Consider the following 17,374-nt stretch of genomic DNA (forward strand, 5'->3'; position numbering starts at 1 on the left):
GCCAATCCTGTGTGCCCACGAAGATATTAGGGTGAACACTCTGGTGAAAACCTGTGGTGCTGTAGAGAGACCAAAGCACAGCACCTTGAACTGGTACTCTTTGTTGTCTAGGCTGAATCTTAAGTACTTCCTTGAAGATGGATGGACAGGGATCTGGAAGTACGCGTCCTTTAGATCCAGTGCACACATGAAGTCTTGCGGTCTCACTGCTAGTCTGACCGTGTCTGCCGTCTCCATGCTGAACGGAGTTTGTTTGACAAACTTGTTCAGAGCTGAGAGGTCGATGACTGGTCTCCAGCCTCCAGACGCCTTCTTTACAAGAAAGAGTCGACTGAAGAAGCCTGGAGACCCGTCGAGGACCTCTTGGAGAGCGCCCTTCTTCAACAGGGTCTTCACTTCTGCCCTAAGGGCTTGTCCCCTTGCCGATCCCATGGCAAGGGAGCTCAATGACACTGGATTCGTCGTCAGGGAAGGTAGAGACGTTGTGAACGGGACGCGATATCCCTGACTGATTACGGAAATCGTCCAGGAATCGGCCCCGAGTTGCTGCCACCTGTCTGAGCAACTTTGTAGGCATCCCCCCACTGGTGGACATGCAGGGGGATTGCCAATCCTAGCGTTTGCGGTCTCGGCTGCTCCCTCTAGGATTCTTACCTCCCCTGGAGGACTTTTTGCCTTTCCTATCCTTGACAGGAAAGGGCTTAGACACCACTGTCTTCGCTGCTGTCGTTGATTTTGCGGTCTTGGTCGGACGGGACTGCTGGGGTACTGGAGGCTTATAGGGCTTAGATGTCAAAACCCTATGAAGGATGGAGTCTTGGTGAGACTTCCTCCACCTCTCAGCGGCCTGTTCCACATCCTTAGGCTCAAACAGAATTGTTCCTTCTAAAGAAGAATGCCTGAGCCTATTGATCTCGGTGCTAGGGACCTTCTGATGGAATCTCTCAGCCACCGCATCCCGATGTTTCAGGGTGGTGTTTGCCCACAAGTTCGAGACTTGGTGGGCCAGAAACTCGATTGTGCGAGTGCCTGAGATACCTAAGGTCCCTAACCAGATGTCCGTGGCTTGCATAGCACACTTCGCAACCTTCTCCTGGTTAAGGATCTCGGATGTCGAGAACGAGACCTGCCGGTTGGAGAGTCTCTCAAGAGGGACTCCCCTGGTAAGCTCTTCCAATGAATGGTGGAGAGGAAGAGCTAAACAAGGCTCCTCCAAGATCTCAAAGTACCTCCTCTGCTGTACGCGAGGAGGTGGGAGAAGTTTGTTGCCGGCACTGGAACGGTTGGAGGAGGACAACTCGGAGAGCTGTACAGCAATCTTGTCCCTGGTATTCTTAACCACCTGAGACCAGGGCAGAGCCACACTGGCCTTAGATGGTTTTTGAGTACCGAATACGCGGTCCAAGACTGTGTTCTTGCCCTCTTGAGGAGGGATCTCTCGGTTGGAAAACCCACTGAGAGCCCTCATTAGTCATAACTTGCCAAAACGCATGCTCTGACTCTTGCTGTTCTCCTCCTGACGTTGGACTTGCAGTGAAGTCTCCAGTCCCCAAAGGCTCTTCTTGGGGAGAGTCGCGGACGTCCTCCGAGTGGCTAGTTGGCTCCGTCCTTGGTCTTGTAGAGGACTTTGGTAAAGTCTTAGGGTCCTTCGACTCCTTCCTGGGAAGGATGTAGGACTCCAACATAGAAGATGGTAAGTTCTTTCCAGTCCCCACTTGGGAAGACTTCTCAGCGCGAGGAGGAGTTTCCCTCATTGGTGCGATGGGGGAAAGTCTCATCTCACGTGATTCACCTGAGGACGGGAAGTACTCGTCCGAAAGGGAAGGAGAGAAAGTCTGGGGGAGTGAAGGAACTTGCCTCGAAGGCTTGCGTGGAGTCAACTTAGCCCTTGGAGAAGTTACCGCATCCGGAACTCCTCTTTTTCTCTTCAGAGGGGTAGAGACAGCCAAGGATCTGTGACCTAATTCAGAGAAAACAGGCTTGAACGCCTGTGTAACTGCTCTGATTAGTGCACCAAACCAAGGTTGTTGACTGACAGACGCGCTGTCAGACACCCCCTTTGAAGGGACAGGGATAGAAGGATCCCTGGGAGGAGTTCCCATAGGTGGATTCCCCTGAAAAAGAATAGAGATCCTGGACCCCTCTGAATGTTTCCGTTTGCGGGGAGGGGAATACGGCGATGGCGACCTTGCCATGCGTTGTCCAGCAGCCTCGCACGCAGGAGGAGGATATTGACGCTCGCGCGGGGGCGCGTAATGGTGCTCGCGCGATGGAGAATACCAGGGGTCGCGCGCGGGAGACAGCTGGTGCGCGTGCGGGAGACTGATGGCGCACAGGAGAGCACGCGGGAGACTGATGGCGCACAGGAGCGCGCGCGGGAGACTGTGGGCGCACAGGAGCGCGCGCGGGAGACTATGGGCGCACAGGAGCGCGCGCGGGAGACTATGGGCGCACAGGAGCGCGCGCGGGAGACTATGGGCGCACAGGCGAGCGCGCGGGAGACTGATGGCGCGTGCGGGAGAATATTCGCACGCGCGTGGGCACGCAGGATCAGAGCGTTGAACGCACGGGCGAGAGTTCGCGCCCCTGAAGAAGCCGTAGGGCGAGCGCGCGCAGGAGAGATACCCTTGGCGTGCGGGCGCGCAATTGAAGCCTGTGCTGCTCATGGGCACGCATCTTGTGGGCGACCATCAGAATGGTGGCGCGCAACTGCAGGAGAGGATGGGCGAGGACGCGCGTATCCTCGTGGACGCGTGCAGGAGACTGCGCGTGTCGGCACGATGGCGAGCGCTGGTGCGTGGAGGAAGTCAGTATAGACTTCCCAACAGCGCCCAGATCTGAAGATCGTGGGCGCGCAGGAGAGATGACTGCTGTGCGGGAGAGCGCTGGCGTGCGGGAGAGCGCTGGCGCGCAGGAGAGATGACTGCTGTGCGGGAGAGCGCTGGCGTGCGGGAGAGCGCTGGCGCGCAGGAGATCGCTGGCATGCAGGAGAGCGCTGGCGCGCAGGAGAGCACTGGCGAGCATGAGAGTGCTGGAGCGCATGAGAGCACTGGCGCGTGAGAGGTTGCTGGCGTGCAGGAGCGCGCTGACACGCAGGTGAGGGATGGCGCGTAGCTGGGCATGGGCGCGCTTGCTCAGGCAAAGCCTGGCGTGCAGGAGAACGTGGGCGCGTATGCTCTACTTTGCTGGCATAGCGCGTGAGGGAAGTATGCGCGCATTGGCGCATACGCCCTTGATGCCCTGTATTAGGGTTAGAAGATAATGCCTGACGAGGGTGGAGGTCAGGTTTCGTCGGCACGTAGCCCGCATCAGCACTCAGGAACGGTAACGGCAGGTCGGCAAGTCTGACGGGTGGAAGGTCGACGTGTCCTTTGAAAGGACGACCTTCCACCGAAGGGGATCGCGAACGATCCGCTGAGAGGTCCAGGACCAAAGCAGGAACAGTCGGTGATCGCTGATGAGGCTCCTCTGTGGGGGACTGCAACGAAGATGTAGAACCAAAGAGGCGCCTCCTCACCGCAGGTGAAGGAAGGCCTCTCTGGCGAAGAGGAAGGCGAGCCTTGCGACGAATACGCCCTCTGGGGGCCGTGGGATCAGCAAGCTGACCTTCTGCAGTCCTCCGAAGAGGAGTCTCTGTAAGTGAACTCCCCCGAGGGGGAGAAACACTAGCAGGAGACTGTTGGACTTAGTTTCTCCCTCGTTGGTTGAACAGGAACGGGAGAAACTAAGCCTTCAGCTACTGTGGGGTTTGAAGAGGCAGAGGTAGTAGGAGATACCGCATTGGATACCTCTGACACCACAACGTCGACAATCGACAGAGGATCAACCTCTGCCGGAGGGCGAACCCTCAAGCCCCAAGGAAGACCAAAGCTGGAAAAGATGGATTAGTGACAAATCTTCCCAAGGGGGAGAGATGGAGCTGCCTCGCTAGGGGAGGCAACGCCATCTCTCGAACCCCGAGCTTGGAAAATAGTACAACGGTCTATGCTACAACTCGATGGTCTCTCGAAAGAGACCGACCGAGTGGGAGCTTCGGAGGAGGTTTGAGCAACGGAAGAAGAGGCCTTGGGTATTTCTCCTTTCAAAGAAACCTTCGAAGGAGAAATATCCCGTTTGGACGTCTTCCGTCGCCGTGAAAACCTCTCCCACTGGGAGGTAGACCACTCCCTGCACTCACTACACTTATTATCACTATCACACCGTTGACCTCTACAGGAAGGGCAAAGGGCGTGAGGGTCTGTCTCGACCGCTGACATGAAGGTTCCACAGGGGCGGTCGGGTAATCCAGGGCAGATGTGCATAATAGCAGAGGCCAACTTCACACACAAAACTGTCAAAAAGAGAAAGCAAAAAAAAGCATTAATGGCTGCCAATGAGCAGCGAGGATGACAGCAGACACGTCCGACTACCATCCGAGCCGAGAGCAAAGTGAGTTCAAGCACAGGTGTGTGTGAGGGGGGGGGGGGGTAGCAAGCTACCCACCCCTACCCCCGCTAACTAGCAGTGTGGGTAGTAAACCCTCGTTAAATTTTAATGGCTTGTCATTTCAGCTACGCCGAAAGTAATACCCCTATTAAATAGCGTGGTTTGTATTCCAGTTACGGAACAAATGCAATTTACCTCCAACATTATCGACTTTCTTAATTATAAACAAGATTACAATGAGTTTGAAGTTTTAAAACACCAGTATATTCTATAACATTCATGTCAGCTTATGAATTTCATTAAAGTTTGCATGCTCATGGAGTTAAGGGGCCAGGAAGTTATTGAATATAAGATCTTAAATCCCTATGTATAGAGTAATCATTATATCCAATTATTCGGTGGTAGGCTAGCAATGCCAGTCTAGTTAGGTGATTTACAGAATGAGGTTTAACAATGCTATTCCAAGATGGCTGACATCCAAGAAAGCCTAAAATGTTGGGTCAATAAGCAGAAGTAGTTAAGTTGAATACTGTCACTTGAACTGGTAGTTTTGTTAATTGTTAAGTACATGATTATATCTATAGATCTGTAACTTAATTCTTAAGAAACAGTTTTATCTAGTTGAAAACTATGAAAACAAAAATAAAACAGAAAACTACTGACTGTGAAGAGAATATAAATTGTTGAATGGTACTCTACTTAAATAGATAACAGAAAGCTGTATTGGAAATTTACCAAGAATCTGAACTCACCTCTTTTTGATAATTAGTATAAATTGTAACCTGCTTGTTTGGACTGTGTGTAACTTCGATGCTAACACCAGAGACCAACTCTCTGGACATCAGCCTTGCTTTTCGCTGTCTGTGAGGAAAATTAAGATACATTATTACAAATACTTTAATGAAATCTTTATTTTTATTTAGATGATGAATTTATAAACTTAATTCGGAGTAAAATTAACATTGTAATATTCAAAATGCAGTACTAATTTCTAAAAATCTGTTTCAGTACTACTGTATTTTCCTGAAGTTTTTGAGTCAAAAAAAATAAATTGAAACTTTGGAACCTTCTGGCTTGTATCATACCTTGCAAATATCTGGATATGATGAAAAATTCTTAAAATTTTACCAATTTACTTTTTAAATAAAATTAAATTATTAAAAACTGCTAAACAATCAATGCAACATAATGCTGAATCATAAAATGAGTAAAAATCGAGTGCATTAAAAACGAAATTTTGCATAATACTACCTAACCTCAATTATCTGAGTCAGAAGTTGGTATATTCAGTCAAACCTTACTATTTGAGTGAAGTTGAGTAACAAGACTCCAGAAAATAATGAATACAACCTAAATGACACTATATTGAAATGTTATTTTCCTTAGTAAAATCAATTTTTGAATATACTTACCCGATGATCATATAGCTGTCAGCTCTGCTGCCCGACAGAAAAAACCTACGGGCGGAATACGCCAGCGATCGCTATACAGGTGGGGGTGTACATCAACAGCGCCATCTGTCAAGTAGGTACTCAAGTACTCGATGTCAACAAAGAACCAATTTTCTCCTCTGTCCACTGGGTCTCTATTGGGGAGGAAGGGAGGGTCCTTTAATTTATGATCATTGGGTAAGTATATTCAAAAATTTATTTTACTAAGGAAAATAACATTTTTCAATATTAAACTTACCCGATGATCATATAGCTGATTCACACCCAGGGGGGTGGGTAGAGACCAGCATTACATGTTGACATTATTATGAGCTAAGTATTCCGTATTTCATTTTAGCAGTTATTCAAAATAACAAGCATAAAATAAATAAGTACCTGGTAAGGAAGACGACTTGAACAATTACTCTGCCTTTTTAAGTACGTCTTCCTTACTGAGCCTCGCGATCCTCATAGGATGCTGAGCGACTCCTAGGAGCTGAAGTATGAAGGGTTGCAACCCATACTAAAGGTCCTCATCACAACCTCTAATCTAGGCGCTTCTCAAGAAATGATTTTGACCACCCGCCAAATCAAGTAGGATGCGAAAGGCTTCTTAGCCTTCCGGACAACCCAAAAATATTTCAAGAGAAAGATTAAAAAGGTTCTGGAATTAGGGAATTGTAGTGGTGGAGCCCCCACCACTACTGCACTCGTTGCTACGAATGGTCCCAGAGTGTAGCAGTTCTCGTAAAGAGACTGGACATTCTTAAGATAAAAGACGCGAACACTGATTTGCTTTTCCAATAGGTTGCGTCGAATATACTTTGCAGAGATCTATTTTGTTTAAAGGCCACGGAAGTTGTGACAGCTCTAACTTCGTGTGTCCTTACCTTCAGCCAAGCTTGGTCTTCCTCATTCAGAAGGGAATGAGCTTCTCGTATTAACAGTCTGATAAAATAGGATAAAGAATTCTCTGACATAGGCAAAGATGGATTCTTAACTGAACACCATAAAGCTTCAGACGGGCCTCGTAAAGGTTTTTAAAATAGAACTTAAGAGCTCTTACAGGACATAATACTCTTTCTAGTTCATTACCAACCATACGATAAGTTTGGAATATCGAACGATATTGGTCAAGGCCGAGAAGGCAGCTCGTGTTTGGCTAGAAAACCAAGTTGTAGAACATGTAGCCGTTTCGGATGAGAATCCGATGTTCTTGCTGAAGGCATGAATCTCACTGACTCTTTTAGCTGTGGTTAAGCATATCAGGAAAAGAGTCTTAAAGGTGAGATCTTTCAGGGAGGCTGATTGAAGTGGTTCGAACCTGTCTGACATAAGGAATCTTAGAACCACGTCTAAATTCCAACCAGGTGTAACCAAACGACGCTCCTTCGTGGTCTCAAAAGACTTAAGGAGGTCCTGTAGATCTTTATTGTTGGAAAGATCTAAGCCTCTGTGACGGAAGACTGATGCCAACATGCTTCTGTAACCCTTGATAGTGGGAGCTGAAAGAGATCGTTCTTTCCTCAGATATAAGAGGAAGTCAGCTATTTGAGTTACAGAGGTACTGGTCGAGGATACGGATACTGACTTGCACCAGTTTCGGAAGATTTCCCACTTCGATTGGTAGACTCTAAGGGTGGATGTTCTCCTTGCTCTAGCAATCGCTCTGGTTGCCTCCTTCGAAAAACCTCTAGTTCTCGAGAGTCTTTCGATATTCTGAAGGCAGTCAGACGAAGAGCGTGGAGGCCTTGGAGTACCTTCTTTACGCGTGGCAGACGTAGCAGGTCCACCCTTAGGGGAAGTGTTCTGGGAACGTCTACTAGCCATCGAAGTACCTCGGTGAGTTATTCTCTCGCGGGCCAGAGGGAAGCAACTAGCGTCAACTTTGTCCCTTCGTGAGAGGCGAACTTCTGCAGTACCTTGTTGACAATCTAGAACGGAGGGAATGCATATAGATCTAGATGTGACCAATCTAGTAGAAAGGCATCTAAATGAACTACTGCTGGGTCCGGGATAGGTGAGCAAAGTATTGGGAGCCTCTTGGTCATCGAGGTTGCGAAGAGATCTATGGTTGGCTGGCCCCAGGTGGCCCAAAGTCTCTTGCATACATCCTTGTGGAGGGTCCAATATGTTGGAATTATTTGTCCCTTCCTACTGAGATAATCTGCTATGACATTCAAGTTGCCTTGGATGAACCTCGTTACTAGTGAAAAGTCTAGACCTGTTGAACAGGAGAGGAGGTCTCTTGCGAACTCGTACCATGTCAGAGAGTAGGTCCCTCCTTGCTTGGAGATGTACGTCAAAGCAGGGTGTTGACCGTGTTCACCTCCACCACTTTGCCTTGAAGGAGAGACCTGAAGCTTTTCCAGGTCAGACGTACTGCCAGAAGCTTCTTGCAGTAGAAATGCATTGTCCTTTGACTCGAGTTCCATAATCCCGAGCATTCCCTACCGCCTAATGTCGCACCCCAGCCTACGTCCGATGCGTCCGAGAAGAGAACGTGGTTGGGAGTCTGAACAGTCAGGGGAAGACCCTTTCAAAGGTTGATAAAGTCCTTTCACCAAGTCAGACCAGACTTTATCTTTCCGGAAACCGGGATCGAGACCGCTTCTAGCGTCTTGTCCTTTTCCAGTGAAAAGCTAGATGATACAGAAGAGGACGGAGGTGTAGTCTTCCAAGTGACACAAATTGAACCACGGATGACAGTGTCCTAACCAGACTCATCCACAGCCTGACAGGGCAGTGTTCCTTCTTCAGCATCTTCTGGATGGATAGCAGGGCTGGGGGTTGATCGTCTTGTTCAGCAATGTCCTCATCAGAGGGTTCCTCATCCGAAACTGATGAGGAAACGGCAACGGAGTGGGCAACGTCTGACTCGCTGAATCCGGTCGCACTGGTGGATGCGTGACGGAGCCGGACACAAGATCATGGTACTGCTGCACAGTCTGTGAACTGTCAACCATGGGGACGCGAGGAAGTACAGCGTCAACCCGAAACTGTCTAGACTGTCTGGGTTGTGCAGTCAACCCCCTACAGGGTTGCTGAGGTTGCCGCACTGCGTCACAACAAGTCACCTCTGCTGGTTGTTGAACGTCTTCCTAGTGACACACTGAACGTCCACAACCACCTCCGAGAGTCGCTTAACGTCAACGTGCGACTGGCAACCCACACTGGGTCGCACCGGTTGAGGAACCATCTCAACTGGCGGACGGGAGTAGGATACCTCAGCGTCAACAGGGCGTACAACCAACCGGTAGGAAGGTTGTTGGCTAGAAGGTTCTTCTCCGTAAAAAATCCTCTAACAAGGACACAAGCTTGGACTGCATGTCTTGCAACAAAGCCCATTAGGGTCTATGGGAGCAGGTGTGGCAACAGACGGGGTTAGCGACTGAAGCGGAACCATTTACCATCCCTGGAAGCCTTGTTATGCTTTAATTAAAGTCCATAGGAGGCTAAGCAGCTTAAGGCTCCTCTCCAAATGACAGAGTCCTCAAAGGAATATCAGAAGGAGGGAGAACAGCACTTTCTCATCTACAGGAACCATGTCCGAGAAAAGCTAGGTTATCTCAGTGAGGGTCTCACTGGTGCAAAAGCAGCAGACCAGAAGGCAACGTTATGTAACTGCTTGACAGTCTGTGAACTGTCAAAAACTGAACTGTCAACCACAACAGGAGCGTGAGGACATACAGCACTGGTGCATTAGTAGCAGACCAGAAGGCAACGTCATGTAACTGCTTGACAGTCTGTGAGCTGGCAACAACCAAAGCTGTGTGGGGAAGCCTCAACTCCTGACCGACTAGTCTGCTGCGGGCGAGTGGCGGTAACCACAGTGGGTTGCGGAGGCTGACACACCGTGTCAAAACACGGCAGCTTATGGTAGCTCACGCACGGCAACGGAGTGCTCCGTGTGTCTGTGGGAGTCAGCATGCGTCTGGCAGGGTCGACTGCGCATGGGTGGAGGAGCTCTCACAACAACAGTGTGGGAGCAGGCAGCCATGCTGGGCGCACAACCGTGGCAGGTTGTAGGCAAACGGGTGCATCGTCAACCTTCTCCGCAGTCGGAGTGTGGGAGCAGGCAACAACCAAAGCGGAGTGGTGGTGCGTAGTGGGGACTGCCGTGGGTTGCGGAAACTAACGCATCGCGTCAAAACTCGGCAGCTTGACTCCACCTTCCCACTGCTGATGCGGTAGCTCACGCATGTTAACGGAGGGAGCCGCACGTCGGCTAACGTTAACATGCGTCTGGCAGGGTCGATTGCGCATCGGAGGTGGAGCTCTCCGCAGCCGGAGTGTGGGAGCAGGCAGCCTCAGCGTGAGCTGGGCGCACAACAGTGGCAGGTTGAAGGCTAACGAGAGCAGTGTCAACCTTCTCCGCACGAAACTCCTGCATAACCGCAGCTAACTGAGTCTGCATAGACTGCAGTAAAGACCACTTAGGGTCTACAAAAAACGGCAACAGACGGAGCTACTGTCCGTCGTGACTGAGGGTCTAAAACAGCTGGTGCGGCAACAGACGGAGTTACTGCCTGTTGCGGTACCACCTTGCCTCTCTTGGGAGGTGTGCAGTCGTCGGATGACTGCAGCGAGTCCGAACTGACCCAGTGGCTACACCTAGGCCGTTGGACTTGCGCGGAAGGGACCGACTTGCACTTAAAAGCTGCAAGATTTGGTCCATGGTTTCTTACGAGAAACCTCTTCCGCAGACGAGGAATAAATGGGCTCTCTCGTCTTTGTGTGGGTGGGGCGATCTCACGTCGGCAAACGTGTGTAGATACGCCCGAAACCACGGAGGGAAAAACGTCTGTTCGTCGATCAAGGCCTGTGGAACCCACAAGTCGTTCGACATTACTTCTCCCCTGGGCTTGGGAGCTTGTAAGAGGTCCCGGACTAGGTGAACAACTGGCACGAACAGACGAACCCTCGGACGCAACACTGTAACACTTTGCGCATATCACTTTATCACTTTTGATTTTCTGTTTGCACTTATTTCACTGAAATCGAAACTTTAACTGATTTCTACCTGAAACACGCAATCCTATCCTTCATTAAAAGGTAGTAATTGTGAAAACAGTTTTACAATGCAACAGAAAAATATAAATACTGTAAAGATAAAGAATTCAGTGGCTGGAAAAGAGACTAAACACTAGATCAAATAAACTACGTTTACAATCTCTCACCGCATAAAGCCTGGGAACAAGAATAAAACCCTAGAAACGTTTTACCTTCTTCCCCTACAGCGACTAGTGAGAAGAGTAAAAAACGAGAACAACGTTACCCGCTTGAACGAAACGTTTATTCTCTTCTCTCTCCCTCCGTCTCTATCTCTCTCTCTCTTCTCTCTTGATTTAGCACCTGAGAGAAGAGCCCAATTATATATCGTTAAAACATGTTATTTGCTAAAGGAAAAAACTGAAAGGTTTCCCAAATAAAGAGTTCCTTTATTTAGAATTTAAACCATTTAAGCTAAGAAAGAATGAACGAAACGCTAGAATCGGTTTACTCTTACTGCAAAGTGAAACCGTGATACACTCTCTCTCTATCGTAACGATAGAGCGCAAGTTGAACGTTCTGAACGTCAACAACTGCGGAGACTAAAAACTAAACGTTAGTTCATCTTTGAAAACAGTACGAGACTATCAAAGAAATTCTTCCATAAAACATTAAAATTAAAAAAGTATTAAATTCTTTAAAGGTTAAATACGATATAACGGGCTCAATGTTAATTAACTTCGGTTCCAAGTTAGGACCGCCTACTATTAGGAAAGGTCGCATATAAACAAACATAAAAATTTATTTTTTATAAGTTTATAATAATTGGAAAGTTAACCGAAGAGGCCTAAAAAGGCGGAGAGATATAAAATAAATGGATCTATAACGTGTTAAGCAAAATTACCAAAAACCTAAACACACTTCCGTCTAAGGGAAGGGTCGGCCATTTAAAAGTGAAAGAGAGTCCATACTCTCTTCGTCACCATAATTAAATCTATCGAAAACGAGTTCAAGTTTTGAAATGAAGATAAAACCCCTGCATAGCGAAAGCTCAAAACTGGAATAGTGTACTTCACCAAATCGTTGTGAAAACAAATCCAGTTAGGGACGGCGTATTTAGTAGGTCCTGCCATTGGCACGACAGAGGGAAAATTGGTTCTTTGTTGACATCGAGTACTTGAGTACCTACTTGACAGATGGCGCTGTTGATGTACACCCCCACCTGTATAGCGATCGCTGGCGTATTCCGCCCGTAGGTTTTTTCTGTCGGGCAGCAGAGCTGACAGCTATATGATCATCGGGTAAGTTTAATATTGAAATTTTTTTTTTTAATGAGGCGCATTTGCACTGACTTGCAGCGGTGCCCTTTTAGCTCGGAAAAGTTTCCTGCTATTTGATTGGTTGGAATTATCTTGTCTACCCAATCAGCGATCAGGAAACTTTTCCGAGCTAAAAGGGCACCCTAGCGAGTCGGTGCAAATATGCCTCACTAAAGAGAATTGACTATAGTTATATGATGAAACAGGGTTATATTTCATCATATAAATAGAAAAATTACTTGTATTTCAGCCTTGTGAGAAAAGACAAAAGTAACAGTATTCATAGTTATAAAACACCAAATGCAGGACACTTTCAAACTTTTGAGTATGAAACACTAAATAGATAAGATAAAAAGCCATTATTACACAAGTGCTACAAACACTCACTTATGTAACTGTCTAGCCTATAAGGTAACCAAGTATGCTGTACTTTATTTGGTCCCGTACAACTAAACAGTTTTTGTCTTTTCAGTTAAGGGGCATTCACAATTATTGTAGTACTGTAAGGTATAGTGTGAAAGCACATATCCTCAAATGTATCAAGTATAAATTTCCCAGAATTAATTTAGAAGGTAGGGGGATTGGAAGTCAGTGTAACTACCATGAGCAAACATGGGGTTAAGGTCAGGGTTAAATCGTTCAACCTTTTGCTCGACCTTGATTGACCTTGAACCTAGTACTTTCAAAATTGAATTACTTCCTCATCACAACATAACAATTAATCCCTGAAAGTTTAACCAGTCTATGAAAAAAATTATGGCCAGGGTAAAAAACATAACCTCCTCCAAACTTTACTGGGAGAAGTACTGTAATAAGAAGATTCCCTATAATAGATGTAAAACTGTATGAATGAAACCAAACAACGGATCCCTGACTACATTCAATGGTAAGGAACAAAATAATAATTCATAATGGTTAGGATTTCCTTTTCAGTGAAGGAAGCCAATTTTTATAAAGAAATAGAATGCTTTTAAACACAAAAATCTATATAAATATGACAAATGACGGAAGGATGATAAACAAAAAAAGAGCAGTGCAATAGGAGATAGAAAGTTACTGAAAATCAAATTTCTTAAAGAATCCTGTATACATTATCATGTACTTTTGTATTGACCTCTTCAAATAGAAAGACATCTTACCTTCCAGTTCCAAGGTCTTCATTTGTGTCTTGTGATGTCTCCGATTCGACAATGCCTGAAATCATTTCCATCTCTTTTGTGGGATCACTCACCAAGTCCTGGCAAGAGTTGATATTAGCAGAGTCAGAGCTAGCTCTTACTTCTGAATTCACAACACTTGTATCATTTTCATGAAGTTGTGGAACTATACATGGAAGAGCTGAACAAGGTGAAGGCACAAAAACATTATCAAGGTTTGCAGCAGGAGAATCTACTCCTCGAGGCGAATCTGATATCCGAAGAGGACCTGGACTTGAGCTTGACCATGAACAAATGCTTCTCTCACTCTGGTTTCCCTTGCCTGTGGGAAAAAGAAGAATGATAGGGTCCACAAAACTTATAACACTGAAATCTTTTGAGGGAGATCACTGAAATGATTTTGATTATAAAAGATCTCAAGTTTCATTTAAAATAACTTCCACCACACAATCAAGTATTGTAATTTTAACAAGATCATTAAGAAAATATTAAGGGCAATTGCTGTATATGTAATATTTGACGTATATACTGTAAATAATGATAAATGCTTATGAGCTACCTAGAACTTTCCTTTAACATTAACAATCACCAACATTTATATACAATTCTCATGTCATCCTTTCAAACATTTTTATAGTCAAATTATTCAAATTTCATGATCAGACAAGATAAATTGTAATTTATTATAAATTCACTACTGTATAATCTTTAATGTTTCACTATCATTATCTTTACTAATCAGCAAATAAGAATTACTGTAAGGTAGTTACCCTTTACCTTTGGAGTTGCCTACTATATCTTTCTCCCCTCTTTCCTCCATCGAAGATACAGAAGAGGAAGTTCTTCTACGATTCTGACTGACTTCTCCAACTCTGATTGGTTGAATCCTACGTGGTTTCTTTTTAGGAGGACTTGCTTGAAGGGGAGAGGTCTTCAAATATTTCTCAGGTTTAGACCCATTTTCTATTTCTTCACCTTCCATTTTCTTAACCAATTCCAACTCACAGATTCCTACTTTTGCATCATGACTTCCCAAACCACTCACAGAACAGTCTTTTTTCACAGGATTAACAACTCCAAGTGCCATTTTCAAGTTTGAATTAGAGTTCTTTCTTGGGCTGCTGTCTTCACTATAGGTACTCGCATTAACATTAATCATTTCATACTTTTTTCTCGGAGACTTCTTAACCATTTGTTCATCCTTTTTTTGAGTTAAATTTTGTGAGAAGATATCAATTATATCTGAATAACGAAGTGTGCATGTTTCCCCATCTTCACTACCTTCAAGGGATTCACAACTTGAGGCCACCCGATTTTCATTTTTCGTAACAGGCTCCTCCTCCTCTGCTTGTCTATCTCTATCCTGACTGATAAAATTGCAGAGAGATCCAAGAGGTTCCTCACCTCTTGGAATAGTTTCTATAGTTGGGCTAGTTATGGAATGACTGACAAGCTGATCACCAGTAAGCATTGCTTCTAACTGAGGTTTTTCACTCAGCTGATGAGCCATTGAACTATCATATTCCTCCAAAGTTGCTGAAGTAATGTTTGAATCACTTAGTTTTTTATACTTTTCAGAATGTTTTTCTGATGCAGAAGATACATCAGCACCCTCCTCACTAGTATTCAACGAATGCTCAGATGGCAATAAATCACTTTTCCCCAAAGTACTCTGGACAACATTTTCCCTTGGAGAACATAGAACATCACTTCTCTCATTAGTAGAACTTAGGATTACATTATGAGAGTCTTCTAAACCTAAAACTCGCTGACCTTCATTTCTTAATTTATCAGACGAGTTTCTTCTGGACTCAGTTTCAAAGGACAACTGCTTTTTTATATTAGGAGAAAGACAATCTTTTGATACACTAGGAAATGCTACTAATGCCTTCTTATCTTTAACAAGAGAATGACATATTTCTTTCCTTTCTTTTTCTGGCGTAGATGGAAGACACTTAAAGGATATAAGACAATCATTTTTCAATTCCAGAGATGATTCTATTTGCCCTACCGAACTTTGTTTACTTGTAATTCTACCCGAGCTACTGGAATTCTCCCCAGTATCAGACAAAATAGCCGAGGTGGCTGCCTCCATGTAATCACCATCCAACATTCTTAACTGGTCTTCAATTTCATGCACATGACTACTATTTAAGAATGATAATGATTCTTCAGAAACTCTTGAATTTTTTTTATCGGAGCCATGAATTGTTATTTTTTCACTACTTGAATTTGTTAAAACTGTATCATTGGTGGGTTCTCCACTACTTGAATTTATCATCTCGGTATTTGGCGATACCTCATGTCTGACCTCACTAGATTCAACTTCTGTACACATGTCTGAAAATGTACCAGATTCAGCAGCAGCTTCATCCTGTCGGTAAGCTAGGCACCTCCTTTTGAAAACTGATGGAGAATCTGGAACAACAACATTACCTTGGATAATACTTGATAAAAGTCTATTTAGCATATATAAAAAAGTCATACTTTTGCATTATAACCATGAAGAAACAAGTGGTTACATTTGCTAATATATTAATCCATTCAATTCTTTTAAACTGGTTCTATAAACAATAACTAAATTAAAATTAACTTTCTTTTCAAAGATATAGCCCCTAATTTATGGATATTGTTATCAGACAAACATAGATACCAAGTCAGAAAATGTTATTAAAAATCTAGTTGTAGATAGGTTAGGGGGTAATTTATAACTCCCAGGATTAGTGAACGTAAAATAGCAGATTAAAGAAGAATTTTTGTACCAAAAAGCACTGTAGAGAAGATACCCTTTCTTGTGACATTTTAAATGTGCTCATACAATTACAAATCTTTACTTTACGACAACTAAATATGCATTTGTCCAATGCAAATAGTAATGTAACTATATTATATGATAAATCTAGTATTTCCAGTATGTAAACACAATTTAGGATTATTCATACAACTATCATGCTGGCATTTCATACTGAGATAAACTATTAACTTGCAAAAAAATTAAAAGCAGATGATATAAAATCAAACAGACCTAAGGCATCATCTGTATAAGAACCGCAACATAAAAGAAATAAGGTAATAAGCTTATGGGTGACTTCTCCAGAGGTAAAAAGCAAATTTCTGAATTAAAATTAATCATCCTAATACTTACTTGGCGTTCAAGTGATATTAATTATAAAAATAAAAAGCCTTGGCCTAACAGGAAAATAAAAGAATATCTTATGCCAAGACAAAACTAAAACTTGGATTCCACCGAAAAGAGATGCTCATAAAATGAATACAAAATAAAAAAGTAAATACATTCCTCTTCATCCCACCATCATTTTGATTTTTTATCCTTCTTAAGTATAATGAATTATGCAGAAAAATCATGGCCACTGTAAGTATTGGGAATGGAAGTGAGAGCTTCCTTAACTTTCAGGCAGGCATTGAAATAATTAATATTACTTGAGGAATTAAATTTTTTTTTATGAAATTGCCTGGAATTTATGTTCTGAATATCACATTTCCCTGGAAGGAGGGACAATAGCATTTAAGCAAAATAATCAAGGTTTAACATCGTTACCTTTGTGTAATTTTACCTCTGACTCAAAATTTGTAACCAAATAATGGTATTAAGAAACCCACCAACCAAAATCTAGTTTAAACGAGAAAAGCAACTAATAGGAGTTAACTTAAACCAGGCCCTATAGCTCCAATTATAAATCTGTAACTAACTTGAAATAATATCTTGATATGAAATAATATCTTGAGAAATATGACCTAAATTGCTCACTTCCCCATACTGACCCAATAAAATTGAATATTTCAACATAAAATTAACTACCAGTACAGGTACTTTAAAATCTCCCCGGCTGCTTCAAATGAGCCAAGGGGTAAAAAACATCGCAATCAAAGTAATTCCCTACCCTCTTGATGTTATCAGTCAGTGGGGAGGAGGGAGAGCATGCATATAATCAACAGCCAAGTATAGAAATAACATCTAATTATGAAACTTCCCTTTATTTCTAGGAACCCCTCCTTATGCTCATATTGCTGACCCCAACACTCTAGTGGG

The 17,374-nt window shown here is 44.3% G+C and overlaps 1 protein-coding gene across 1 annotated transcript in view; it reads right to left on the reverse strand.

Moving 5' to 3' along the window:
* LOC137639361 (fap1 adhesin-like) overlaps nt 1-17,374 on the reverse strand; it is a 52,086-nt gene that overhangs the window by 22,120 nt on the left and 12,592 nt on the right. The window contains exons 2-4 of the mRNA XM_068371636.1: nt 14,101-15,741; nt 13,306-13,645; nt 5,178-5,286 (exon numbers count right to left, since the gene is read on the reverse strand). Coding sequence (XP_068227737.1) covers nt 5,178-5,286; nt 13,306-13,645; nt 14,101-15,741 — 2,090 coding nt within the window. The remainder of the gene's footprint in view (nt 1-5,177; nt 5,287-13,305; nt 13,646-14,100; nt 15,742-17,374) is intronic.

Source organism: Palaemon carinicauda, chromosome 4 (genome assembly GCF_036898095.1).
Source record: "Palaemon carinicauda isolate YSFRI2023 chromosome 4, ASM3689809v2, whole genome shotgun sequence".
Classification (NCBI taxonomy): Eukaryota; Metazoa; Arthropoda; class Malacostraca; order Decapoda; family Palaemonidae; genus Palaemon; species Palaemon carinicauda.